Source organism: Jaculus jaculus, chromosome 13, assembly GCF_020740685.1.
Source record: "Jaculus jaculus isolate mJacJac1 chromosome 13, mJacJac1.mat.Y.cur, whole genome shotgun sequence".
Lineage (NCBI taxonomy): Eukaryota > Metazoa > Chordata > Mammalia > Rodentia > Dipodidae > Jaculus > Jaculus jaculus.
Genome location: NC_059114.1, coordinates 37,562,731 through 37,583,850, shown reverse-complemented (window position 1 = coordinate 37,583,850; position 21,120 = coordinate 37,562,731). Strand labels below are relative to the sequence as shown.

Below are 21,120 nucleotides of genomic sequence, written 5' to 3'. Positions count from 1 at the left end.
TGGGTGAGCCCATAGTCCCAGCACTCAGGAAGTCAAGCATGGGGATGGTGAGTTCCAGGGCCAGTCTGGACTACGTACCCAAGCCCTAACTCAATAAAATAAGAGAAAATTAAATAAAATAGTAGCATAGATGAAGAAACTTTCAAGAGATGACATAAAACATATCTGGCACTTAATATAGACCAAAATACTATTTATACTAATACTTCTTTATGAGACTGTGCTTGTCTCCATTTGCCCCACACTCCCTTTGGTGGCTTTGTGATGTATTGGTTGGCTAGATTAAACTTCATAATGGAGGATTCTTTCAGCTATTTCAGACTAAGATGGACAACAGGGTTATTCTCTTCAGAGTTGGAGGACAAAGTGAGGAAGTGACCATTTTGCAAGATATACACGACTTCTACTTATTCAGCCATTCACTCATCTCAGTGATGTTGAAAATGGATGTGGAGATGTGACTAAAGGCCCTAGTCAGCTGACTCTAAATTAATCAAAAGGGACACTCTTTTGGGTGGATCTGCCTTAATCAGATGGAAGGCACTTAATAGAAAGTTTAGTCCTTTCTTGAAAGCTCCTGGGTCTAAAATTCTATTCATTCCCCTTAAATCTTCTTTTAAAATTTATTTTTATTTATTTATTTATTATTTATTTGACAGAGAGAATGAGAGAGAAAGGGAATGGGCTAACCAGGGCCTCCAGCCGCTGTAAATGAACTCTAGGTGCATGCGCCACCTTGTGCATCTGGCTGTATATGGGTACTGGGGACTCAAACCTGGGTCCTTTGGCTTTGTAGGCAAGCAATTTAATTGCTAAGCTATCTCCAGCCCAAATCTTCCTTCTTTACACAGGTTGGGATTCCAGCCTGTTGTGATTTTCTGTTTCCGATTCCTATTCTGCAACTATTGGGCTTGCTTGGTCAGCCACACATTTTCAAGACCAGACTGGGTGAAGTTCATCATCAATGGGCCAATTACTCTCCTCTCATCCTTTTTCTCTGTATGTACTCCAGCTTCTCTGCTTCTGATTGACTCACTCCCCTAGATTGCAGAGCTATAGTAGCAGGGATGGAGTTTTATTCTTTGTCTTATCTCCAGTTTACATAGTAAGTGCTCAGCAAATGTTTATGGGTTTTAATTGATTCCTGTGATTTTGTGGTCAACTCTAAGCAGTTTTTAAAAGCAGAAAACCCAAGCCGGGCATGGTGGCGCACACCTTTAATCCCAGCACTCGGGAGGCAGAGGTAGGAGGATCGCCGTGAGTTCAAGGCCACCCTGAGACTATAGAGTTAAATCCAGGTCAGCCTGGACCAGAGTGAGACCCTACCTCGAAACACCAAAAAAAAAAAAAAAAAAAGCAGAAACCCCATAGAAGGTAACATCTTTCAAAAATAACTCAACTCTATAGTCAAAGAAGGACTCTGGAATTAAGAACTCATTCCAACCCAACCCACCTTTTCTAGTCTCCCTGCCTCTTCAGCAATAAACATGATTGCATCAGTCTATCAGTCCCTGTTGATCAATCATTGTTTAGCAAGGCACTGCCCTAAGTGTGCATGAGAGAGAGAAAGGTAGGAAAATTATCATAATCCTCTTTACTCGAACTCCTCCCTACAAATGAGGTAGAGAAATAGGAGCCTCAGTAAATTAATGTGAAAACTTACACCGAGAAAAGTTGTTGAGCTGGGTGAGCATTCTGAAGCCTGAGTTTTCAACCCCAATGTCAAAGTTGCACTAAGCCAGTCTCTGGAAGCTTCTTTCTTTCCTAACCATAACTCCACTCCACTTACTAGTGCCTTATTGCTTTACATAGATTTTGCAATTTAAAGAACTATTTACTGTCTGTGAACTCATGGGATGTGTATTTCTTCCAATTATTGTCATAAATATGTAATTATGAAACAGCTCTCACATTTCTTAGAAGTGGCATGCTTGCTGCGCTAGTGGTTCTCATACTAGGCTCTGGGGGACTCATGTTACTACGGCCCAGTGTCTTATCTTCTCGGCAGATGAGAGGCATGACAGAAAATGTGTGCTACACAGCAAGGTTTCATCAAGCCTGGTGGTTGGCATTTCTCTGAGGCTGATTTTAAAAAGGGGCCACCTCTTCCCCCAGAGGAGGTTATACTTCAGTGCTGAGAGGCAAAAGGACCCTGTTTGAACAGTCTTTATGCCTACGGCTCTTTGGCTGAAAATAACTATATAGACATCACTTACCATCATCGTCATGATGACAATGATTATTTTACATATGGCCGCTTTAAGGGTGAGTGCTAGGGTCTCATTTGTATGCCAGCATCTGGCAGGCTGTCACACATCTGCAGAATATAACCTAAAATGCACTATTAATATTTCCCCTTTGCGTTCTCCCCAAGGCATCTGTCTCCCCAAATGCTTAAGAAACTCCCTCCCTCTTGAAGGCCTGGAGGCAAAATTCAGAAAACATGTCACCTAGGCTGGGAAGCAGAAGCTCAGAGTGTCAGCCAGCTGAGCCTGGGAAGACTTGTGGCTCTTGGAATAGATGTGAGGAGGAGAAGGGAACCACCATCCACACTTACTCCATCAGCAGGTGCGCTGCCAGGAAAAAATCTGCAGGCAGAAGTGGTTCTCCCAGGCCTACACAATATGCCACATCTCTTCTATGGTCAATAAAAGATGCCCAGTCACTGTCCAGGAAGTCAATTCTCAGTGTCTCCAAATGTATCTCATAGGTGCCCGATCCTGATTAAAGACATCTTCCCTAGAAAGCCTTCAGGGATTTTATATGGCATTCTCTGCGGTGGAGACTAGACAGCTGTATTCTGAAACTAGGCCTTATTTTTCTTAGGGACACAGTTCAAATACATTTCCCAGTCTATTTTGCAGTTCAGGGTAGTCACATGGCTGAATTCTAGCTAATAAAACACATGTTTTTAAGTCTTGGACCATAGGAATTTCTCCTGAATGTTCTGTCATGTCCTTCTGGTTTTTCTGTTCTGCTATAGATCAACATGGTGACACTGGGCCCAGACAAGATGGCAGAGGCCTGAGGCTCTGAGTTATTGATTGGGTAATAATGCCTGAAGGCAAATTTCTGATACTGGTCTTTAGAAGGAAAACAGTCATTCATGTGTCTGAGCCATTATGGAATCTATTTTATATCAGAACATCTAAGGTTTAACTATGTTTTAAATTCTCAGGTTAGATTTCATAATCAGGTATCTCCCAGATAGCTCCATTCTGACCACCTCGCATGACTTCAAACTTCCACATGCAACCACTTTCCTATGTGGAGTGCCCCATACATTAGATATAACAATAGATCGTACAGAGAGCAGAGGATCATTCGGGAACAGTGGTGAGCACTATGAAGATCACAGGAGCACAGGTGTGGTGGCAACCTGGGTTTAGTGGGAGGAAGACTTTTTGTGAAGATGATATACTAGATTAGACGACATGATAGAGTGGGGCTGGAATAATGATGTAGCTAGCTGGCTTGAGAACTCTGTGGGTGGAGTTTGACAGAGAGGGTGCAGCACGTCAACTTCCAACTGAAGTTCAGCCAGGAAGGGAAAAGTTTTAGTTGGGTAAGCAGAGTGAGTTAGAGAGCAGGATATGATAGGTACCACAGAGGAAATCCAGACCCATATGGTGTGGAATTTCCCTAGACCCGGGTAAACAGCTCAGGTTTTAAGTTCAGTGGGAAGCTACTTGTGTTGGTGGCAGAGTGAGGACACGGGTCACTGGGTAAAAGTTCCCCTCAGAGAGACACAGGCGTGTGCGGAGCAGGAAAGGGGACAAACAGCCGGATGGGTACAGACAACCACTGCTGTCCAGCATGGACTGATAGGAGTGGGATGGAGAAATAGGAACCACTGACAAAGCACATGCGGAGATGGGTTTAGAGGACATGGGAGCTGGCAAGTGACTGAGGAAGAATCGATACTGATTCAGGGCCAGGGCTCAGGGGCCTCAGCGCTGACCATGGCTGAATTCGGAGCAGTAGCAAAGAGTCAGGACAGAAGAATGATGCATATGCTAGTGGTCAATAAAAAGCTGTTTTTTACTCAGGCGTGGTGGCACCCACCTTTAATCTCAGTGCTTGGTAGGCTGAGGTAGGATTGCCATGAGTTCAAGGCCATCCTGGAGCTACAGAGTTAGTTCCAGGTCGGCCTGGGCTGCAATGAGACCCTGACTCAATAAACAAAACAAAAATCAAATAAAAACAAAACAAGAAGCTGTTTCCCCCCCCCCCCCCAAGGTAGGGTCTCACTCTAGCTCAGGCTGACCTGGAATTCACTCTGTAGTCTCAGGGTGGCCTCGAACTCTCAGCGATCCTCCTACCTCTGCCCCCCTAGTGCTGGGATTAAAGGCGTGCACCACCATGCCCAGCAAGAAGCTGTTTTTATTATTAAATGCAGGCAGGGTTACAATACTGGCCTAGAAACTCATTTGAGAAGTTTCTAGACTTAAATTTTCATTAAATGTAAGATAGTAATGCTTATACATTTTGTTTGCAATGCTGGAGATTGAAGCTATGGTCTTGTGTATGCTGGGCAAGTGCTCTATCAATTAAGCTACATTTCCTGCCCCTCTAAGGTTGTTATGCCAAGTATATCTTTGAGATGGTAAGGAGTGCAAAGAAAGCTTGGTAACTGCTGATGAGGCTTTGATTCAATGTGGATTCTGCTTACATGTGTGTCTAGCCTGTGAAATTTCATCAGTCTTTGTAATTTCAGAAATGTGTAATCATACTCAGAGAGGTAAAAAGGAGATACTTAAAGTTCATAGTACAAGTGCTTGGAACTTAATAAATGGTAGCTATTATTATTCACTGTTATGATACAACAGAGATCTCCCACATATTCCTGTGGCTCATGCTGTCCACACCAACCACTATGACTTTTCTAGAAAGGAAAGAACTCTAACTGATAAACTCTGGGCTCCCAATTTTGGTAAAGTCATATCTAATTTTTTGTTTAATATTTTTATTTATTTATTTGCAAACAGAGAAGGAAGGAGGGAGGGAGAGAGAGAGAGTGAGATAATAGAATGGGTGCTCCAGTGCCTTCAGTTGCTGCAAACGAATTACAGATGCATGTGTCACTTTGTGCATTTGGCTTTATGTGGGTTACAGGGAAGCAAATCTGGATTATTAGGCTGTTCAGACAAGCACCTTAACCACTGAGAAATTTCTCCAGCCCCTAATTATCTAATTTTAATTCATGATACATACATACCATAGCATGAAGGACCTAGTTAGACACTCTACCTACAATTTAATATTTTCCTAAGTTTATTGTTAGGATGAGATTCTAACAGATGCCAATGCATTTCCAGAAGGGCAAGTTCTTGGTCAATGCCTGGCATTGGCATGTTGAGTTTTCTATTTCTCCCTTCTCCCAAATGTACTACTACCTGGATACTCTTGGGTCAGGCCAGTATATTATTGGCTGCAAGCAAAGGATACTGAAACTTTGGTTGGTTATTTCAAAGTTCCATAGGTTAATCCGCAAGTCATCAGCAGACATATAGGTCTCATAGTCGCTGTTGACAGATATGGAGTTGATATGATACGTGTGAGCATTGGCGAAGACTCTCCGTGGTGTGGCCTCCACCATCAGGTCCATGGGTCTCAGGACAGGCACCTAGGATGCAAGAGAAACAGGCTACTTTAGAACCAGAACTCTTCCCTTGGAGAAGGAATGTGTGCTATGTCTTCACAACCACATATGAAATTGCAGCCATCATGAGGAAGCCTAAAGCTAAGAAACCACATACTGTCCCCATCCCATGCGATCCTTTTAGCTCCTTTGGGCTCTGTCACTGGCCCTGGTGGCTTCATATCAGTGGAACTTGGATTCCATTGTAGGGACACTGTGTTCCAGAGTTCTTGTTACATTTTAGTTGTAAACATACAATCTATTCTAAAAAGGAAATTGTGGGAACAACTTAAATATGTCTCATTTGACTTTAATCTCAGTTTATCCTTCATGTTTTCTTTATATCATGACTTTGGAGGCCTAGGCTCCATCCTGGTTTTGTCCTCCAATTGTTAGAGGCATTTGGGAAAAGTGTATCATCACCCAAGACTCTAGCAGCCCTAACTGAGCCATTGATATATAGGTGCCCATTACATCCTGGTTGACCTGAGAACATCTGTGTTTATGTCTGTTGTCTTTGAGTACCAGCAGGTAGTATCACATACACAACTATCCTAACTTGGGCAATAAATTGTATGATGACCTACTGATTCCTAAGAGATGCTTAATGTTTGCTGAATAACTAAGATAAATGGTGGTATATGCTTTTTTCTTGGCAGGCTAGAGAAGCAGGCAGGCAGCTGCTTCCTACACAGAGATTTCTCTGGAAAACATGAACATTCTTCTTTTAACTGTGGCTGTGAGTTCTGGGTGATCTGGCTCCTTAGACAGTAAGAACACGAATGACTGAGGAAACAATCTGAAGGAAAAGGCAACAAGCCAAGCCATACAGCATAGGTGTGTAGCAACAAGAAAATAAAGAGCCACAACTATTTTTTTTTTCCAAAACAATCATCTTTTTTTTAAAACTTTTTTTTTGGTACTTTTATTTATTTGAGAGCGACAGAGACAAAGAGGCAGATAGAGAGAGAGAATGGGCGCGCCAGGGCCTCCAGCCACTGCAAGCGAACTCCAGATGCATGCGCCCCCTCATGCATCTGGCTAACATGGGTTCTGGGGAAGCGAGCCTCAAACTGGGGTCCTTAGGCTTCACAGGCAAGCGATTAACCGCTAAGCCACCTCTCCAGCCCCCAAAACAATCATCTCTTAAAATGCCCTGGTTGATGTGGCAGCAGGTGGTAGGTGACACCGCTAGCTTTTGGATTGACATCACCCCAGATGTCTAGGAGAGGCGGTCCCTCTGCTCCGAGTGCCGGCACCCTAACAGTATCACCTTCTAGAAGGCAGGGTGCCACCTTCCACCCCAGCTCAGCCTTGTGAATTTGGATCAGCTCAAGTATGGGGTTTTTATTTATTTATTTGAAGAGGGGAGGATGGGTGCACCAGGGCCTCCAGCCACTGCAAAAAAAAAAAAAAAAAATCCAGATACATGTGCCACCTTGTGCATCTGGTTTATGTGGGTACTGGGGAATTGAACCTGGGTCCCCAGGCTTCGCAGACAAGTGCCTTAACCATTAAGTCATCTCTCCAGCCCCAAAGTCAGGTTTTTATCAGATCCTTCCATATGGGTAGTGAGCATGAGTTACAGGACTGAGGCTTAAGTTTTGCGGGGGAGGTGCACACTGATGTTTTGTAAATGACAGAAGATCACCAGGAGGATTCCCAGAAGCATCCACAGCACCATGGATGCAGGGATGATGGTGGAAGCCACAGTCATAAGAGGGAGAAGCAGCCTCCACAGGCATCGAAGTTTCCATGGTATGCACACAGCATCTATTCTATGTACGTTCAGAAACATGTGCTGTGTTCTTATAGTTGGTTGCTAAGAAGCTCCCACCTGCAGCCTTTTGTGCTCCCAGTGCTCCCAGAGCACGCTCAGGGCCAGAGCAGTCCTGTCTGCCGGGCTTCCCTGCGGCCTTGACCTCTACCATCAGCTTCCTCCATGGCTGCACAGGGTGTGCAGCTCTCTTTGGGTGACTGTAAGGAAGCGTGACAGTGGGATCAAGAGGCGTTACAAAGTGGGAGCTGTCAGTCCAAGGCTGCAGCCTAATGTGATGGGCCTGGCTGTTAATGTGGACTGACGTGTCCCATGATGGGCTGTGAATGGGGAAGGGATCTGTGCAGGTGTCTGAGGATGGAGTCTCTAATGCTTCACCTGGATGATGTATGCATGTGAGGATGCAAGCGTGTGCAAGGGGCTGGAAGGGGGTCCTGAATGTTCCTCATGGTATTCTGACATCATCCCTGTGTTCAGGTAAAGGCTTGTCCTCTACCCATTGATTTCTTTCACAGCAAGAAAGAGGAAAGCTTCTGTTTCAAGGGTTAAATAGGCAGATTAGGAAATGTTCTCAGGTTGTGTTTCCTTGGTGCCCTGCCCCTCCTTCCAGGGCTCGGCAGGGGAAAGAACTACTGGGCTTGTTCTCTGAGTTACAATCAGTGTTTGGATTTGCTCAGGAAAGCGTTTCAAGGGTGTCCTGTTCTGTGACGTAGACATGGCCTTTAGGTTCTCCAGGTCTCGTCCCCTGTTCCTAGCCATCATCTCACTCGTCCCTCAGGAGCAGGCCTTGAAGGGAGCTTCCATTCACCGCCCTACAGGGAAGGAGTGGTTAAGCAGGTCCCTACCCAGTGCCACTCAGGGAGCAGGCTGAGAAACTAGGCCTAACTCCAGGCAGTCTGGCCCTTGAGTGTGCCCTCTTGCCCCATATAGCGCACAGAACAACTAGGCAGCAACATGAAACTCATTTTTGTCAGTGAAAACTGGCCAAATCTATGTAGTTTCATGTGGTTCAGCACAATGCTTTGGAAAGATGATGTTGAGATACAGTGTTCAGTCAGAAAATATTAGGCATGGATGGAGACTCAGAAACTTCATGATTGTGTGTGTGTGTGTGTGTGTGTGTGTGTGTGTGTGTGTGTGTCTGGGGCACAGAAGGATGCCAGGGTGTCTGAGCCTGACCACCTTCACCATTCTTGTCAAGGTATGCTTGGATTTCCAAAACACATTTGGTTAAATAACTGTTTCAATAGGCAAGAAAAGCTTGATCAAAAGTATCCTGGGGGCCAGAGATGTAAGCATGGCTCTCAGTGGTTAAGGCATTTGCCTGTAAAAATTAACAACCAAGTTCAATTCCGCAGTACCCAGGTAAAGCCAGATGCACAAAATGGGCACATGCATCTGAAGTTCATTTTCTAGTGGCTAGAGGCCCTGGAGTGCCCATTCTCTCTATTTCTCCCTGTCTGTCTGTCTGTCTGTCTGTCTGTCTCTCTCTCTCTCTCTCTCTGCTTCCAACTAAACAAATAACAAATGAATAAAAACAAAAAAGTATCCTGAGGTAGTTCCCGTAATGTAGATAAAGGAAAATGAAACTTCACAGGTGAAGTCTTGTCAGTGGTCCTACGGGGATGACCAACCTGCACAGCCCGTTTCTGCTTTCTGCCCCCAGCCGCCACCGAACCTTCTAACCATCTGCCCAAGGCACTCTGCACAAGCCCAGTGCTCCCTGTCGGTAAATGGCAGAAGCAGAACTTCACAGCACAAGATCAGGCTGGACTCCTTTGTTTGTTTGAGTGGCCTCAAATGTGTGATTCTCCGGCCTTAGCCAACCCAGTGCTGGGGTTTCAGGTGCGCACCACCACGCCCGGCTAGGGTGGGACCTTTAGACTTAGTTGAAGCCTTTTATCTGAGAGCCATGCTGACAGCTGCTGAGGAGGCTGGATTCTGCCCCATACAGGCACTGAACCAACAGGGGCCCTCCATCTTTGAAAATGCAGAGGGTCTGAGCTGGGACGTGGTAATGTCTAAGCTGGCTGCCGAGGACAATCACCATAGGCTGTGTGTCGCTCGGACATCTGGCACCATGGTTGAACATTCACTGAATATGTCCCAGGGCCCAAAGGCCAGCCTGAGTCTAACCTGCCACAAGTTGCAGAACTGGGTGTTCTTACCGCAAGAGCCACACAGCTCCCTCTCCCTCTTCACCCAAGTCTCCACTGTTCCAGGGTCACCCCTCAGACAGCTTCTATGGGTGCCCCATGTTAAGTGATCTGTCTGCCTTAGTCTCTCCCTGTGCTTTAAACAGTCAAGCAAATCATCAGTGTGTTTTGGTACCTTTATGGTCTCTATAGGCCAAATGAACAAGCTGAGACACAGAATGGTTGAGTCATTAAAGTCACACGGCTCATCTAGGCAGAGCCGAGACTCATAGCACAGGAGTCAGCACCTGAGTCTCTCTGTCCTCCAGGCCCTGGCCATGTCCATATGGGATGCTTGGGCAAGAGGCAAGTGAATACTGCTTAGTGGGTACTGCCCAGGAGATATTCACTAAGGGGCCCTGTGTCTGCCCAGGGAGGTAGACATAGACATAGGAAGGAGAGGATGCTAAGGGTCAGGCTGGAAGAGTTGGGGGTCTGCCAGAAGAAGTAGAGGCTGGGAGGAGCATACACACTTCTGGGGGTGGGACCAGTGATTTAATTGTTCATGAACAACCACTATTAAATCCCTCTTCTGTATCAGACATGTCCCAAGGCTGAGGACACAGTCAACCCTGCTCCTGTGGGGCATGACTGTGAGGAGAGAGGACTGAGGGGTGGGAATGGGGTGTCTGGCTTATGTGGGCAGCTTGGGAATTGACCTCAGGTTGGCAGTCTTTGCAAGCAAGCACCTTTTAACTTCTGAGCCATCTCCCCAGCCACATGTTTCTGATTTTCTTTCTTTTTGTTTTTATTTTTATTTATTTATTTATTTATTTATTTATTTATTTATTTATTTATTTATTTTTGAGGTAGGGTCTTTCTCTAGCTCAGGCTAACCTAGAATTCACTATGTAGACTCAGGCTGGCCTTGAACTCAGAGATCCTCCTACCTCTGCCTCCCAAGTGCTGGGATTACAGGCCTGGGCCACCATTACTAGCATGTTTCTAATTTTTTTATTTAATTTAATTTTTTAATTTTTTATTAACATTTCCATGATTATAAAAAAATTCCATGGTAATTCCCTCCCTCCCCCCTGTTTCTAATTTTTAAAGAACCTTTTCACATGTTATTTTAGTGGGTATCCAATTATAATGACATCTAAATTCCCTTGGATGAATTAAAAAGGTAACACACAGTTTGTTTTTTTTAGTGGTGTTGATACAAACCTAGGATTTGCATATACTACTACATGTGCATTCTGACAGTTTTAGTTTAAATGGTCAGTGTTTAAAAATATTTATGAAGTCACATTTTCTGTAATTGGCTAACATAATAAAAAGTTTCAGTTGATTCTGGAAAAGGTCCAGGAAGACATATGATGGAGTTTACAAGCCCCAAATTTATAATAGTGGACTCATGAAGGGCTTGGACCCTGTCCACATTGCTTTGAACTTGTTCCATAAACTTTTTCAGTATCAGTGGTCTTTTCCACAATGTGAGGGGTAGTGACTCTCAATAACATTGCTGAGAAATCTGAGCAGAGTCTACTACTGACTATGTAACAAAGGAACATTCATTCCCGGATGTGGTGATGCCTGGATTACACATGTGAAGCCAGTTTGGCCTTGAGGCCTTGTCTCACAAACATTTGGAAGAACATTGTTGGAGTACGTGCTTTGTGCCTAGAGTTTACTAAGCACATGTCACATGGCGTGATATGGCCTCTTTACAATGAACTTGAAAGTCAGGTACTAGTGTTCCTGAATATGGATCTTGAAATAGGAAAGGCCATAAAGTTTGTCTAAGGTGACATTCCTAAGGGGTGGAATTGCCCTTGAACACTGGCCCTTTGGGTATTCTCAGCACAATTACACCGACTTCCAGTTGTAGAGAATGCTCACTCTGAGAGACTGCCTAGGAAGGATTTTCTGTTTTTTCTATTGTCTGTGGGGTTTTAGTGCCTCTTAGCATCCATGCAGGGGGAATGCAGTCATTATTCCAGAACTTAGCATCGCTCAGGAAAAGTGGCTAGGGCAATGCTGACCACTGAAGAAAAAAAAACAAGGCTGAATACTGTACCAATCAGGAATTTCCCAAATAGCTTCTTCTCTCATTGTCATGAATCCTTGAACAATATGGACGCTCATCCAATTATCAAACCAACCTGGGGGCAGAGTCTGGCATGATGTACCCACTGTTAAAGGGTAATTCAGTGTAACAAACCAAATCGACTATGTACAAAGACTGTCAAATAAAATAAGCCACTAACAAATTCAATTACTCTCCATTTTTGGTGGGAAGGATGCCAGTCATTTTTCATTTTAAAAAATATGTATCTTAATTCAGTTTTTTTTTAAACATGAAAAGAATCATTAAAAGACCTCATGTGCTGTCTCTTCTGAGGGTTTGTTTGGGAGACCTGTCTCCCTTGGCCCTCAGAGAACTAATGGAGCAGTAAGCCTCTCTTGTCAAGAGGTTTGTCTCCTCTGTGGATCAGTGGCAGCTGGGGTACAGGAAGCAGGAGGGACAGGTTGGCTCTGCTCATGCCAACGTATCAGAGCTGTTGTTTCCTGGACGAAGCTGCCACTCAACCAGCACCCGCCAAAACCTACAAGGAGTCCAGTCCAAATAATGCAATGTTTAGATTTTGCTGCTCACACCCTTCAGCAGCCTCAATATGTCCCTAATTTCTTCTTTTACTGGCTTTGTCATGTAGATTGAAATAAGCCTGAGAGAAACAACCCCCTGTGGACCAAGCTTTGTGCTTCAGGTTATTAAATATCAGAATTATATTCTTTCATTTGGCAAATACTTATTAAGTGCCAATCATTGCACTAGGCAGTATGCGTACAGAGTGAACAAACATAGTTTCATGGAACTGCAAATCTAACAGGAAAGAAAGACATTAGGTCTCAAGGCAAGTATGTTATTATAGACTTCAGGTTGTGGCTGATGCTACAAAGGGATGTATGTAACTTTCATGAGAGGAAAAAAAAAACAGGGCTCCTTTTGTAGATTAGGGGATCAAGGGAAGTTTTTTTTGTTCCTTTTTATTTATTTATTTGAGGGTGACAGACAGAGAGAGAAAGAGGCAGACAGAGAGAATGGGCACGCCAGGGCCTCCAGCCACTGCAAACGAACATGTGTGCCCCCTTGTGTATCTAGGTAGTATGGGTTCTGGGGAATTGAGCCTCGGACCAGGGTCCTTAGGCTTCACAGGCAAGCGCTTAACTGCTAAGCCATCTCTCCAGCCCAGGAAGTTGTTTCAAAAGTGAAAATTGACCAGCAGGGCTATAAAGCACCCCAGCTTCTGCTTTTGCCACTAGGCAATGCCAGAGGGTAATTTTGGTTGGCACAACTGACTAGATGTTCCTGGCACGAGTGAGTAGAAGCCAGGGCTATTGCTAAATGGCCCCACTATGTCCAAGACTGCTCCCTAACAGTGGAGACTTATCCAACTAAACTGCCAACAGTTGTGAAATGTGGATCTTAAGGAAGCTCTTCAGGAATAGACTCTACATCTAGGGTGGATAGAAGAGACCCACTATCAGCTTCCATGACAGATAGCAAAAAGTTCACCTCAGGGCTTGGGGTGTAGCTTGGCAGTGGTCCACATGCTTTGTATATGCAAAGCCCTGGCTTCAATTCACACACACACCTTACATTACATCATGTGCCTAACTTGTACATATACCTACATATTACCCCTCTTTTCTTCTCTTTTTTCTCCTTTTTCCAGTCTCACTCTCTCTTTCTTCCTCTCTTCCCCCTCCTTCCTCCATCACTCTGTCCCTACCTACCTGTCTCAAAGATTTAACCCTATTGCCAGCAGTATGGTTCACACCTAATCCCACACAAATGATGAGGAAAAATATATGTACTTTAACCCAATGTATCAAAGCTGATTTCCATGACAGACCACCAATTTCTTGCTCTTGGTGTCTGACTTTTTCTGGCCTAGGTATGGAAAAGAGAGAAAGTACCATTCCCTCAGAAGATAAACTCACTAATTACCACTCTCTGCAGAAGACTGGGCTGCTGCCAGCTCTATCTTATTTTTCCCCAGACTTTGCCATGTTCTACCAATGCCAGTTTTTTCTCAAAGCATGTCTCCCTGATCATTGTTTTTTGTTTTAAATTATTTTCTCCAATGTTACACATTGTGCAGTTTCACAAGAAGAAGGAAACATCCTAAAATATTCCAGCAGAAGAAAATTTTAATTAACACTTATAGTTGGGGAAGAAGTAGTGTAGAGAGTCAGTGGTTTAATTTTTTGCTGGATTAGATAGGCTTAATCACAAAAATGTCTTTATTTTTTACCTGCTATGGATAAGAAAATTTCTAAAATTTGATGATGCACTTTCTCCTGTTAATTAGTAGGATAAATGTCCGCTGAATATTTATGGCTAAGAATTAACAAAACCCCAGAAGCATCACATTCTGTCATTGATAATGACAGTATAGTACCAAGACTGTAAGTATAGATTTGATATTAATTTGAAAAATCTTACCAGTGGAAGTTGCCTTAGAAGTCACTTACATCAAGAAGGTGTGGTAGTTTGAATGTGATATTTTTTATGGCCTCATAGACTCAGGCATTTTTGTTTTATTAAACTTCCTACTTGAGCCCCTTGTAGGCAGCTCCCTGCTATAGGGGGTGTGTGTCACTGGGGGGTAAATTAATGTCCAGCCCTAAGATGTGTTTAGGGGAGGATCTACATCCTGGCCCAAACATGTGCAGAAGCCATCTTGAGCTCTGGCTGTTTTGTGTTTGTGGTACTGGCTGTTGGTGATGACTCTCTGCTTGGATCTATGAAAGGAAGCCAGCTTCTTCAGCCATCGATGGTGTCCCCCTGGACTCTGTAAGCCCCAGATAAGCCCCCTTCTCCCATAAGCTGTGCCTGGTTGGATGTTCATCCCAGCAATGAGAGCTGACCACAACAGAAGGCATGTGAATACAGGCACTGTGAATACATGATCCTTCACAGGTCTGAGCCATGATATTTATACCTGTATATCATTAAGTCACATTAAGTCTGCCTCCATCCACACATAGCAGTAGTGATTATTGGTGCAGTTATCCATTTCTCATGTTTTGATTTCCAATCCTGGATGCTCCTTAAGCCTTAGGATTGAGTTAAAAGTTCTCATTATTTTTTAAGCTATATTTTATTTATTTATTTATTTGAGGGAGAGAGAGAAGGAGAGAGAGAGAGAGGGAGGGAGAGGGAGAGGGAGAGGGAGAGACAGAAAGACAGAGAGAGAGAGAGAGAGAGAGAGAGAGAGAGAATGAGCATGCCAGGGCCTCCACCCATTGCAAATGAACTCCAGATGCATGTGCCTCAGGAATTGAACCAAGGTCCTTTGGCTTTGCAGGCAAATGCCTTAACCACTAAGCAATCTTCTCCAGCCCCAAGAGCTCTTATTTAACACTGATGCCTGGGCTTTACCACTGAGAAGGTAAGAAGTCACAATGCTGTGAAGTGGACCTAAGGATTGGTGTTTTAAGAAAGCCCCAGATAAACAATGTAGAGCCAAGGCTAGAAGCCAATGACTTTAAGGATAAATGGAAGAATTTTCACATACTCAGTACTTAGTAGAGGTTATCTCTTGGAGTAAGAGGTTTTGTGGGCTTAAAATGATTATCACAAAGCTCACAGGTATTTTTCAAAAACATTAATACGAGGTCAAAACTGTTTTATAGTATCAACTATTTTGAACTTGACTCATTTCCCCATTTCTCTGGGTCTATCTCTGTTAAACGGAAACATAGGGTAGAATTATGTATGACAGCATGGGATGTGGTGGCAGTAATGTAACAAATGTGGGGTCTGGGTAATTGAGTCAAGAGGGACTATACCCATTAAATTCTCTCTAAACGAATAATGGTTATCCCATCTAACCTGGGCTGACTTCATTCTCCACTGGAGAATCTGCTTCTCTTTCAGATAGAAGTAGGATCTGAGGAAAGAAACAATGCATCACACTTCACCAGGACCACCCCTGAAACCACAGAGGAATTGGGGAAATGAGCAAGAGTGCTGCTTTCTCAGTGAACCTGATATCAGCATAAGGGCGAAGGAGATAGACACTGAGGACACTCAACACCAAATCAGATAGAATCTAGATAGAAGCTCTTAAGAGCCCATTACTGAAGTAGACTTCAAACACACCCAACATGGTTCAGGGAATTTCACGGAAGAAGGGGCAGAAAGATTGTTAGAGCCACAAGTTGGGACATTATGCACTGAGACATTGCCTCTTCCCCATAACTGATGGGTGCCTCCCCAGTGCATGACCCACAATCCCTGTGGGGATGACCTGCATCCTCAACAAGGAGGGTCCCTTTGGAGGGGGGCAGAGATGAGGGAAAGGATGGTACCAACATGCGCTGTTTACATACTGAGTATGTCCATAACTAATTAAAAAAAAGCTGGCCGGGAGGATGAATGAGTTAGGAGTTAGAAAGATAATGCCAGTGTTTTGATGCCTGGTTTGAGAGAAGTCACCTTAAATATGTTGCTTCTCATTACAGGGCTGAACTTGAATGCCATCATCCCAGAAAATGCATGGGTTATGTCAAGTTGATAGGGTGGGATCATGTTGGAGGGGAAGGTTTGCTGGTCCAAGGGAGAGAGGGCAGGAGTTGGTAAAGAACAAAGGTGAGCAGACGGGATGGGAAAGAGAAGAGGGTATCTGAGAAGAGAAGCAGAAAGAAAATTCTGTATGGAACAAATGCTGCCATGCCTCCCTGAGGGGGACTCTCCAGTGAGGAGAGAGAGCCCAAGGAGGAAATGCACGCCTGCCTGCTGCAGCAGAGCCAGAGTTCAGCGTCTGATCAGCCACCCAACACGCTCTCTCCTCCCGTTCCTGAGCCAGACCAGTCAGCTCCCTCTCAGAGTTACCTGAGCTTGAGGGTAAATCCCACCACAATAACATTATAATAGATCCTTTCCAAGTAGGACGGTGTCTTTTGGCTTTTACCTTTCCTGAGCACCCCGGTATGTGCTTGGGAAAGCCCCCTCACCTTGGCCCCGCTAGGCTGAGGTAGGGAAGGCATTCCTACCCCTATTCCCACAGGGGTTTCCCACCCCTCCTGCCTTCGACATGGCAGGAGCTCTATGTATTTTCTCCTCCTTCCTTTTCTTTATTAAAATTTTTTTGTTTTATGTTTATTTATTTGTTTGAAAGTGACAGACAGAGAAAGAGGCAAAGAGAGAAAATGAGAGACAATGGGCACGCCAGGGCCTCCAGCCACTGCAAATGAACTCCAGATGCATGTGCCCCCTTGTGCATCTGGCTAATGTGGGTCCTGGGGAATTGAGCTTCGAATCGGGGTCCTTAGGCTTCACAGGCAAGCACTTAACCCCTAAGCCATCTCTCCAGCCCTCTTTCCTTTTCTTAATCTAATAAAGTCTCTCTCAGTCTCACACTCTGGCCTATGGATTTAATTCTTTAAATTCATAATACAAGGATCCAGGTATCCCCTAGCCATTGCAAATGAACTCCAGAAGAAGTCCTATGATCCCCTTTCATGACAAAACATTATATATATATATATATATATATCTATATATATATATCTATATATATATATATGATGTATATATATGTATGTATGTGTGTGTGTCACACACACACACCCCCCACACACACACGTCAGTGCTGGAGATCAAACACAGGATCCTGGGTATCTTAGGCAAGCGCACTACTACTGAGCTGCACATATGCTAAAACGTATTCAATGTGTAAACCATACTATACTAAAATGGGCTTATCCTGAACTAAACAAATGTAGGTATAACAACCTTTCTCTGCACACACAGCACTTCATTGTTCATTATGACCCTGAAATCTTTTTCACACTTAACTTTGGCTGTGTTTCCACATTCTACATGAATGGCTGGTTCTTTTCTTCACAAACAAACACTGTGCTTTGTCTATTACAACTCTGTATCCTGTATATTCCCTTCACATGTTTATGGTTAACTATGTACTTCCTTACTCAATCCTGACTTCTTTTTTGCCAAGACAGAAGCTCCAAGACTCACTGAAAGGAAAGGAAAACTTGAAAAAAAGGGAAGACCAATCATACAGAGGAAAAAAAGAGACAAATGAAGAGTTAATTTGAAATCACTGTAGCTGAACATCACATTACTGTCCCTGCTTCCCTGTAGTTTACATTTGGTTGAGTACTTATGTTACCTGGAATCCAGGAGTATTAATTGCTCATGGTTGTATCACATATGCATTTAATATGTGAATTCAACTAGATATGTTAGCATAAATCAGGAAAAGAGGGAAACAAACATCAGTAATGTTGACTATAAGCAGTGCCTCCTGCCTGGTGCTGTGCATCTGCCTGCTGCCCACAGGCTGTTGGAGTGGATTTCATGGTTCAGTTCCCCAAATACCTACTTCAAGCCAGATGCACAAAGTGGTGCATGCATCTGGAGTTCATTTGCAGTGGCAGGAGGCCCTGGCATGCCCATTCTATCTCTCTCTCAAATGAATGTTAAAGTATTATTTATTTATTTGTGTGTGTTTGTGTGTGTCTGTATGTGTGTGTGTGTGTGTGTGTGTGTGTGTGTGTGAGAGAGAGAGAGAGAGAGAGAGAGAGAGAGAGAGAGAGAGAAAGTGAGAGAGAGAGAGTGGGAGAGAGAGAGAGAATAATGAATATGAATGGGCACACCAGGGCTTGTTATTGCAAATGAACTCCAAATGCATGGCTCACTTTGTGCATCTGGCTTTATGTGGGAACTGGGGAATCAAACCCAGACCATCAGGTTTTACAAGCAAGTGCTTTTAACCTTGGAGCCATTTCTGTAGCCCAGAGGACACACTTTTGGGTTTTGGTCTTCACTTTTACCTTGTTTTTGAAGGCAGGGCATCATTGCTCATCACTCCATTTACTAGGCTAGCTGACCCAAGAGCTTCTGGGAGATGCTCCTGTATTTACCTCTCATCTTACTATAGGTGTTCTGGGATTACAGAAGAAGCCTTTCACAACTTCTAGCTTTACTGGGGCCTGGGAATCCGAATTCAGGTACCCTGCTTGTGTGGCAAGTGCTTTATCCACTAAGCCACATCCCCAGTCTCCCAAATCAGTACTTGTAAGAAGGTTAAAAGTGAGACACTGGGCTTGATCGAATAAAAATGATGAAAAGGGAAATGCAGAGGGAAGAGCTACCTCAGTGTTTGTGATGCAGTATTACTCAGTGCTCTGCCTTACACCAACAGAAACTGTTGAACCCAGACTATGGGAAACCCAGTGATAGGTGAAGGTGGCCAACACAGCGGTCAGGGTGATGATTCATATAGCTTGATTTCAATTATAGAAAATCTCTTTTTCCAGGTGTGGTGGCACATATCTGTCAGTCTAGCACGTGGATGGCCAAAGCAGGAAGACTGATAGTTCAACACCAGCTTGGCACACACAGTGAGTTCTAGGCCAGCCAGGGAAACAAAGAGCTGGGTCTCTGTCCTCGGGTTGTTCTATGTGTCTTTCTATACGTGGGAACTGAATGGCTAGTTTGGTGAGTTATCTGCCTAAACAGACACAACTGGAATGCCCAGCTGGTCACTGAGTGCTCCTCTATTCCTGTATGTGGCCACGGCTTCCAGATCCAGTTAAGTGTGTATGCACTTGACTTTGGCTGGCTTCCTATAAACATAATGGCATCGAATACTGCCTGGGGATGGCTGTGCCACCACATTGAGCACATCACATAATTTGTCTTATCCAGTACTCCCAGGTGCTTTGAGTGACGGCTAACATCACTTGTCAGAGGAGACCCAGGCCTCCCCTGCAGGGAGGCCTCGTCTTCCTGAGAGCCTGTGATTACGTCCTCAGGCCACACCGTTCCTTCAGTCATACTTCCGGCTTTAATCCCTCCCTTACCTCTGGATTATCAGAAGGGGTATGGGACTCCACTGAGGGTCTCCTTAGCTTCTGAATAGCACTGTACACAGCAGGAGGAGGGTACAGATGGGGACAGGTGGGCTGAGAACAAGTTACATGATAAGCCAAACAAGGAGGGAGAATAAAGAGATTGCACTGAAGGCTAAAGGAAAATAATGACCTCTTTTATACCAGCCTGGAAGGAGAGCACAAGAGTCAAAGGAAGAAGGCAGGCTGTTGCCAGTGCTTGACAGGAAGTAACTGATTGACAAATTAAGAATGTGCCCAAGGCTTGGTGTGGTGGTGCATGCCTTTAATCCTAGCACTTGAGAGGCAGAGGTAGGAGGATCACTGAGAGTTTGAGGCCACCCTGAGACTACATAGTGAATTCCAGGTCAGCCTGGACCAGAGTGAGAACCTACCTCAGAAAAAAAAAAAAGTGGCCAAAAGAGAGACATGGGTAAGGGAAACTATCCGCCACAATGTGTGTGCACCATGGAAGCCATCCAAAGAGAGAGGAGATATAAATTTCTCAGAGAGGAGGAAATCACGAAGCAAGATTCTTGTCTTCAAGTCTTCAAAGGAAAAAAAGCAGTTTATGGAAGGAGAGGTTTATGTTAGCTCACAGTCTCCAGAGAAAGCTTCATCATGGAAGAGAAAGCACGGCAGAGCAGAGGCTGGTCATCACATCTTGTCACAGCAGCAAGCGTGAACTGGCTGGTGAACAGTGACTGAAGCTGAACTAATGAACCTCAAGGCCCATCCCCAGTGACACACCTCCTACCGCAAGGCTCCACTTTCCAAAACCTCCACCAGCTGGGGCTTGACTATGAGGCTTAATCATAAACACATGAGGCCATGTGGAACATTTCACATTCAAATCACTACAGAAACAGAGAAGGCTAGCACCTGACAGTGGAGGTTGAGGCAGAAAATCAAAAGGAAGATTTGTATCCATATAGTCCTGAGGGGACATTTTTTTTTTGTGGGGAGGGGATCTGTATTTTATATAATGAACAACCTGTTGTTATGACTAATGGAAACAAATCTGTCACAACAAAAAAGAGAAGAATACTCCAACATAGGATATAAATGAGTAAGAGTAATGAAAATGCAATTCCCAGAGTAAATGACTGTTAAAAACTCAATCTAGAATACACTCCATGGCCTCATGCATCATGGCGCAATCTAGAAAGCTGTGGAGCCTTTATATGGTAAGACCAGGCAGGTTGAAGTAGATTGCTGGAGTAGGTTTTTAATCTGCACTCTCTGCTTTTTTTTTTTAATTTAATTTTTGTTTTTGAGAGAGAGAGAGAGAGGGAGAGAGAGAGAATGGGTGCACCAGGGCCTTTCAGCCACTGTGAATGAACTCCAGACATGTGCGGCCCCTTGTGCACATGTATGGTATTACATTCTTGCATCACTTTTTGCTTCTGGCTATGTGGGACCTGGAGCTTTGAACATTCTTAAGCTTTGGAGGCAAGCACATTAACAACTAAGCCATCTCTCCAGTCCTTCTTGTTTTTTTTATTTTTTCCTACAAAAACTATGGCTCTCCCTATTTTTCTTAGTCCTCTACAATGTGGAAGAAATTGCCATTAATTCTGCCATACCTTCCTTGCTACCAGTCACTGCAACTCTGAAGATGTGAACCAAAATAAAAA

At 44.1% G+C, this 21,120-nt stretch overlaps 1 protein-coding gene across 2 annotated transcripts in view; it reads right to left on the bottom strand.

Moving 5' to 3' along the window:
* Ppp2r2b (protein phosphatase 2 regulatory subunit Bbeta) overlaps positions 1–21,120 on the bottom strand; it is a 480,227-nt gene that overhangs the window by 68,599 nt on the left and 390,508 nt on the right. For both annotated transcript variants that reach the window (XM_004664733.3, XM_045132546.1), the window contains exon 5: positions 5,449–5,626. In XM_004664733.3, coding sequence (XP_004664790.1) covers positions 5,449–5,626 — 178 coding nt within the window. The remainder of the gene's footprint in view (positions 1–5,448; positions 5,627–21,120) is intronic.